This window comes from Trichosurus vulpecula, chromosome 3 (genome assembly GCF_011100635.1).
Source record: "Trichosurus vulpecula isolate mTriVul1 chromosome 3, mTriVul1.pri, whole genome shotgun sequence".
Classification (NCBI taxonomy): domain Eukaryota; kingdom Metazoa; phylum Chordata; class Mammalia; order Diprotodontia; family Phalangeridae; genus Trichosurus; species Trichosurus vulpecula.
The window spans coordinates 334,744,776-334,752,123 of NC_050575.1; the positions used below are offsets into that span (position 1 = coordinate 334,744,776).

The following is a 7,348-nucleotide window of genomic DNA, read 5'->3' on the forward strand; positions in this document are numbered from 1 at the left end:
TATTAGCAAGTAGAATGACGGTATGCAATAAACCCAACATATCAGCCCTTTTAGATTTTGGTACATTGAATTTTTTTTTTCCCTTAAGGTGAAGCATCTGTACTAGCTACTTTCTCTGTGACAGTAGGGAAAAAACAAGTTCCTGTAGCTGGCTGCAGAGTCCAAAAGGGACAATTAGAAAAAAAGATGAAATTTAAATTAATTCGTAATGGATGTGTTATTTGGAAAGGTAAGTAAAAATTGAGTTTCCTTATCTACATGTAAGTTTTTCCTCTTGATGAATTGTAATATTCAACAGAAATGGTACAGAACCAAATGTTAAAGATGGATTCAGATTATTTTTCTCACTCTCATGATTACATCTTATAATAACTCTCCTCAAGGTCCTGACTTTGTTTTTTTTTGGTCATGATAAAATTTAGTCTTCGACTTAACCTTAAATAATCTCATAATCCTGGGACTTGGAAATCTTGTTAGTTTTTCTTGTGATAGTTATTTCTTTTGTAATTTCTGTTTCTAGTATGAAATGTGCTTTTCATTAGATATCAAAATTAATTTTATTGTCACCATTAGAAGACAACTGGTACTTAGGTTGTTTGGGTTTTGTCATCATCCTCACTTGATAGTAAAGTAATCTAAGTTAAGAGGTTTAAGTTAAGAGGTTAAATGACAGACTTCCAAAGGTCACACAGCAGGTCAGGAGCTTGAGAGGTATTAAAATTCTTCTCCTGGCTTCTATATTATGAGTGTTTCTATTATACTTCAGTTATTTAAAGACATAGATATATCCTCCAGGATGTTTTTGAAAAGATCAGCTTTCTAAAAGGTATAATGATTAAATGATACCAACTATCATTATCAACTATAGGAGATGTCATCAGTCGATTCTATCCTTATCCCTATTCTATCCATTATCTTTATCAACAAACTGGATGAAAGCATACGTGGCATGCTTATTCAGTACGTAGGTGACAGAGCAAAGAGACTGGTTAATAGAGTGGATAAAATTGGGATCCCCCTGTAGCGCCAAAGTGATCGATATTCGAAGTGCCTACGGCAGCTATTAACATGCTGGCATAGTTCTGAATTGCAAAATATATCAGACTCTATATGGAAGATAGAACCAAAACATTTATTCAAACATCAGAAAGCCAAATCCATCACAGCAACAAAGGCTATACACAATAACAATGCAGGGGGCACTGCCTTTCCCAAGCCTCCCCCTGCTGAGGCCTTCCCACAAACGAACACTCACAGCTAGCTGCCTGCTTCCCCTCTCTCTCTCAGCTCTAACTGCTCTGACCAACTTCCTTCCTCTCAGCTCTGCCCCACCTTTCCTGCTCCATCCATTCAGCAAGCTCCTCCCATCACAGGCTTCATGTGACTTAGGCTTCCATGTGACTTAAGCAGGTCACATGCGCCTATTAATGGATGGGAAAGATCTCATTAAACAACTCCCATTAAGCAAAAATACATTGACAATACAACCTCAAAATCCCAAAATTGGAACAAATTGAGGAATCGAATGAAATTTAATAGGGATGAATAAAGTCTTATACTTGAGTTTAGAAACTCAACTGCATAGGAATGAGAGATAAATGGATAAGGACTTGGGAATTATAGTGACTGGTGAAAGCTTTTCAGTCATGGCAAAGAACTTTTGATAAACTGAAAAGGGATCTGAAACCTTTTCAGGTTAAAAGAACTTAATGTTTAGTCTAAGATACTTAAGCCTAGAAAAAAACTATGGAGAAATGATAGCTTTGATTGCTGTATTCAAGTATTTCCCAAACCTTAATCTTAACCTTCTTCCTGGTCTTATCTTGTCTTTCCTGTATATGTTTGTAGTTGTTTGCATGTTGTCTCCCCCATTAGACCATGAACTGCCTGCTTGAGAACAGGGACTGTTCTTTGCCTTATTGTGTATCCCCAGAGTCGAGCAGTGTCTGACATATAATGTCTGTTGATTTACTAACAATCTCGTGAAAAAGGAATTAGACTTATCCTACTTGGCCTTAGGAGCTCTGGGCAAAGCAACAAATTTAAGCTTAATGTAAGCAAAAATTGCTAGCCATGAGTGAGACAGATGGGTTGCCTTGGAAAGTAATGAGTTCCCTTTCACTGAAACTCAAGTGGAACACAGAGTTGGGGATGGGGTGGGAAGCACTCGTGATTTAGATAGGGACTAGACTGAAGTCTGAAATTGAGTTCAAAGATGATTTCTTGAATGTTCTGTTAAATCTACCTAATCCTGTGCCTTAGAAACAAAACCAAAAAACATTAAACAGTTATTCTGTTTTAAATCAATTCTAATGGCCAGCATGTTTTATCTTTTAGGATTGTTAACTTCACTCAAGCATCATAAAGATGATGTGTCAGTCATAAAAACTGGAATGGACTGTGGTCTAAGTTTGGATGAATCAAATATTGAGTTTAAGACCGGAGATGAAATTATTTGCTTTGAAGAGAAAGAAGTTTTACGGAAGACTTCTTGGGATCCAGGATTTTAAATTGTTACATTAAAAGAATGTAACTGAACTTATTAATACTTTGCTTTATTTATCATAGAGCACTTTCATGTATATTAATGCTTTTGGAAAAAAAAGTGCTGGAAATTACTGTGTAAGTAGTTTAACATTTGTTGGATACTTTCAGGCCATCTCCAGTTGTCCTGAGGAGTATCAGGCCACTGGACCCAGATAAGTCTGGAGGAGAAAGTGAGGCTTGTGACCTTGCATAGCCCTCCCTTACTTTGATAAATCAAAGTTAACTACAAGTCATCTTCCTGATGTCATGGTCCTCTTTGAAGACAGAGGACAAACATAACTTTCAAAAGAACCAGTCAGTTCAGTGAAAAAGATTTGACAAAACCCAGACTATTATCTAAAGTTCTCACATTGCTTTACTGTTTCGTGTAAAATTTTAAGGATACACTATACATGCTGGGAGACTAGGTACAAATATAAAGGGCACCATTATGGAAATCCTTTGGTGCACAAGTTAACTTAAAAAGTCGAAGTCAATCTTTTCTTTTGTTAGTTGCTGTTGTGTTCTGAACTGGACTGGCTCAGGCACTTTCTCTGCAACTTTACAATGGCTTGAAGCACTGAGAGGTTAAGGTACTTGGCCAGGGTCACAATCTGTGTCAGACAGATCTCATACTTCTTCCTGACCCCAAGATCCACTGCCTCATTTATTTTAAGGGAGGGAAAGGTGAAGATAATTTGATTCCTAGTATAGTTTACATGGAAGGACATTATAAATCACTGGGTAAATGCAGTGGATAGAGCCCTGGGCCTGGAGGCAGAAGATTCATCTTCCCAAGTTCAAATCTGGCCTCAGATTTGTTGTGTGACCCTGGGCAAGTCACTTAAGGTTGTTGGCCTTGGTTCTTCAATCTCTAAACCCTAAATGGGGTTATCAGTCACAACACAATTGAAAACAGTCCAAGCCTCCTTATTTTACAGATAGTCCCAGACTAGTTAGCTCTGGGACAAGTAGTCATTTAATGATAAAGGCAGAAGAATCACTTCTCTTGATTACTTCATACCATACCTCATTGCCTCAGAACTGAAAAGCTCATGCTGTCTATCATATTATGTGCTATACTTCTGGTACTTCTCAAGACACTTAAATGTGCTACCTCCATCTAATTATTCATTCTTTGAAGGGTATCCTCAGATGAAATATCTTTACCATAAACCTGGCATATAAGGAAAATAAATTCATTGTGGACGCAGAGCCTTTCTTCCACTACAATAAATTCTTCCAAACTCTTAACAAATATGCAGTTAAGCAAAACAAGCATTGGCCCCGTACAGAAAATGTCCAAGCTCACCTTTCAGGAACCTAACAGACTTATTTAGAATTGTGAATACCACAGGCTGGGGCTGTCTAAAGTACGATTTTATGCAGCCTGCCTGTGTTTATGATGTCCATGGAGATTGACAAATGCATTTTTGTTGATTTCTGTGCTTGTGGCGGACACAGGCAGGCTGCATGGGGGCGCATGACCTGTGTTTTGGACAGCGCTGCTTAAATTTGTGATGATTTTACTGTGTAAGGATATTTTTGAGAGCCCACTTTATAATAAACTAAGAATTTCCATGTGGCCCTAGAACTGTCTTTTGCCAATGATATTATCCTTAGCATGTTCCCAGATTCATTAGAGTACTACTACCACCTCCCCTAAAGGTGAAGCACATAAGAGCAGTAAAGAAACTGTTGAGCCATAAGCATAATGCTTAGGATGGTTTAAATGAACAGGAACCTATTTAACATGCAAATATGGAATAAACCTAATGACTCGAAAAATAGTTGACTTTTTTTATTAACACATATACATTTACTTGTCTTCTGGCTTGTTGAAGCAGTAGGTTAGACAGCACTTGCCACAATAATGTCTGTCAAAATGGCTAGCCATAAAGACTCCAGCACCACATTCATCAGAAGGGCACTCTCGTCGAAGGCGGCTAATCTTGCCATTCTCATCAACCTACAAAAGTGAGAAAAAATAAGAAATCTTTAACATTAAGAAAAAAATCTTGTGCTCACTTTGCTCAAATTTTCTTTGTTATTCCTCTTGACAAGATTTTATGCTATCATACTTATGTATGATAGCAAATACCACCCCCAAAGTTCAGAAATTCCATGCTGTCATGGTGAAGCTTATTTTTTTTGCTTCCCACTTCAGAAACCCAATTCTTAAATTGTGGCTAAAATGAATGGCCAAGAGCAACAGCACTTCCAATCTAAAAGACAAAAGTTCCTATGTAGCAGGCTTAAAGTTTTAAAATAAAAGCAGACGTTACTCATTTGGCCAAAAAAGAACCATATACTCTCTCTAGGAATACAAGTTTTCTTCTTGACTTTTGAGTTGGAAACTTTTTATTTACCTTATAGTACTTCAGAACAGCAAGCTTAACCTTCTTTCTCTTGTGCTTGTTCTTTTTGGGAGTGGTGTAAGACTTCTTCTTTCTCTTCTTGGCACCACCACGAAGTCTCAGAACAAGATGAAGGGTAGACTCCTATTTAGGAGAACAAGTACACTAGCAGTTAAGTGGCCACATCTTCACTACAGATCATTTTTAGTATTCCTGACATTTTATAAACCCTAAAGCGCAGTACAATTATGGATATAATTATGTTGACAAACATGAATTACCTAGATTTCCAGCAATTTAGCATTCCAGCGCTAGAAAAAAAATTTCAATTGAATGTATTTGTTAATTTTTACCTTCTGAATGTTATAGTCAGACAAAGTACGCCCATCTTCCAGTTGCTTGCCCGCAAAAATCAATCTTTGTTGATCAGGGGGAATACCTAATAAAGAAAGCCCAGAAATTTCCTTGATGTTTTAAAAAAGCAACTTGAACAAAAATTAAAAGCCTTTTGATCACTTTTATCCCAAAAAATTTTGTTGCCTTCCTTTATCACTCCCAGACTTTACTACATCCACATGCTCCCCAAAGCAAAACAATCTGTCCTTTAAAGTCCTTTTCCACCTAGCCCCTTCCAATTTTCCTATCCTCTTATACCTTAACCTCCCCAATGCCATGCCCCCTACCCTCCTTTGATCCAGTGACACTGGCTTTTTTGCTATTCGTCAAACAAGGTACTTTATCTGCCATTTTTACTGGTTGTCCCATCTTGACCCCTCTTGGAATTCTCTACCTCCTGGCTTTCCTTAGATCCCAGATAAAACTTCAAATAATGCAGAGGCCTTTCCTAGTCACCACTCTTAACACTGCTGCATTCCTCTGGGACTATTTCTAATTTATCTCGTCTTTACCTTGCTAAAATACATAATTATGCCCTTTCTCCCCACCTTAGACTGTAAGCTCCTTAAAATTAGCATGGCTTTTTTGTGTCCCTTTTTTGTATTCCCAGAGCTTTAAACAGTGGATGGTACATACTAGGAGCTCAAAAAAAAATGCTCGATGACTTGTATGCAAACACAAAAAAAGGATGGACAACTTGCCTTCCTTATCTTGTATCTTGGCCTTGACATTTTCAATAGTATCGGACGGCTCGACCTAAAAACAAAATAATTTTCTAGTTTAGACCACTTCCCGCAGGAGATAGGCACCCTCTTCTGAACGTTCCGGGTCTTCCGGGCGATGAACACTCACTACAAGCAGAGACCCGAACTGCATTAACTATGTCTGTCTGTTTGTCAGGTTATCAAGGACCCCGATCATGAAAAACGCCCGCCCGCAGCCCCAGTCCGGCCAGAGATCGGAACCGGCCGGTCCCACGTGCTCGGAGCCGCGGCGTCCCTATGATAAGAGATCCGTCCCCGCGCCAGGCCCAGGGAGCCGAGTTCCGGCGGGCGAGGTCGGAGACCCAGACCCGGGGCTCCCGGTCTCAGCCCTCGAGAAAAAAGCCTGGCTCCCAGACTTAACAGCGGGCCTCGAGAAAGGGGCCCCAAACCCCCGGGTCCAAGAACAAGGCTCAGACCCCGGACCCAGGGCAGAAAACGAGGTTCCAAATCCTTGCCTCCCTTCTGGGCCCCCACCCCCTCAGGCCAAGGCGGTCCGTACCTCAAGGGTGATGGTCTTCCCCGTCAAAGTCTTCACGAAGATCTGCATCGTGGCACTAGGTCCACCTGAGGGCAGAGGACAGGTAAAAGGAATGGTCAAAGGCAGCGGGTGGGAAGGCAAGGACGCTCCGCAAAGGAGCGCAAAGCGTGCACGCACTCACCCGCTGATGGCGGATCCGAAAGAGAGACCGCCCCGCCAACTCACGGGGTTTCCTACTGCTCTAGCCAAGGACCCTCAGATATAGGTGGCGCTGTTAAATGCCTGATTAAAATGCTGGAATGTGATTCCCTCCACCCAGCCTTACTAACCCACTCCGGACACACAGACACACTTTTTTTTTTAACCTAAATCTTCTGAACTTTCTTACTCGGTAGCTTTAAAAAATTTTTCTATCAAGAAAACATCTCCAAAAGCTATGATCATAATTAAGGACCCTTACGGGGTTTAGAAGCAGCCGGCAGAAGGAGAAGGACCTTCGCCAGGGCCGGAGGTCTCGAGAGAGGTGCATTCTGGGAATTGTAGTTTTCCTTCCGTGGTTTCTTCAGTCCGAACTACTCTTCCCACGATGCAGTTCAAGCAATCTGGGATCCTAGGTTACGAACTCCTTCCGCCTTCAGTTACTGGCGATCAGTGCCCGGAGCCTCCGTTCTGAGGTGAGGAGAAGCAGGAAGAGGAGGAGAAGGCAAGAGGAAGAAGAGGAAAGAAGGAAGGAGAAAGAAGTAGAGGAACGGAATTTGGAGGAGGAGGAGGAGGGGATCGGGAGGGAAAGAGGAAGGGGTCGCCGCCCGAGTGAGGCGTGCCCCGAG

At 40.8% G+C, this 7,348-nt stretch overlaps 2 protein-coding genes across 4 annotated transcripts in view; one reads left to right on the forward strand and one right to left on the reverse strand.

The window, feature by feature from the left end:
* Nucleotides 1–2,542, forward strand: part of MTIF2 (mitochondrial translational initiation factor 2) — a 42,666-nt gene extending 40,124 nt beyond the window's left edge. For all 3 annotated transcript variants that reach the window (XM_036748997.1, XM_036748998.1, XM_036748996.1), the window contains exons 13-14: nt 89–229; nt 2,338–2,542. In XM_036748997.1, coding sequence (XP_036604892.1) covers nt 89–229; nt 2,338–2,510 — 314 coding nt within the window. In that variant the 3' untranslated portion in view covers nt 2,511–2,542. The remainder of the gene's footprint in view (nt 1–88; nt 230–2,337) is intronic.
* Nucleotides 2,543–4,312: 1,770 nt separating this feature from the next.
* RPS27A (ribosomal protein S27a) lies at nt 4,313–6,723 on the reverse strand. Its single transcript, XM_036748999.1, has 6 exons — nt 6,703–6,723; nt 6,543–6,607; nt 5,981–6,035; nt 5,237–5,322; nt 4,896–5,027; nt 4,313–4,495 (listed from the first exon to the last, which is right to left on the reverse strand). Exons 2-6 carry the CDS (start codon nt 6,588–6,590, stop codon nt 4,346–4,348), a joined length of 471 nt encoding a protein of 156 aa, XP_036604894.1. The 5' UTR covers nt 6,591–6,607; nt 6,703–6,723; the 3' UTR covers nt 4,313–4,345.
* Nucleotides 6,724–7,348: the final 625 nt, after the last annotated feature.

What these genes read in the sequence shown, in the direction of transcription:
- RPS27A (XM_036748999.1), bottom strand. Translation starts at nt 6,590, where the DNA reads ATGCAGATCTTCGTGAAGACTTTGACGGGGAAGACCATCACCCTTGAG. An exon ending in GGAAGACCATCACCCTTGAG is followed by an intron (nt 6,036 to 6,542) that starts GTACGGACCGCC and finishes TTTTGTTTTTAG; the next exon opens with GTCGAGCCGTCCGATACTAT. An exon ending in CAAGATACAAGATAAGGAAG is followed by an intron (nt 5,323 to 5,980) that starts GCAAGTTGTCCA and finishes TTTCTTTATTAG; the next exon opens with GTATTCCCCCTGATCAACAA.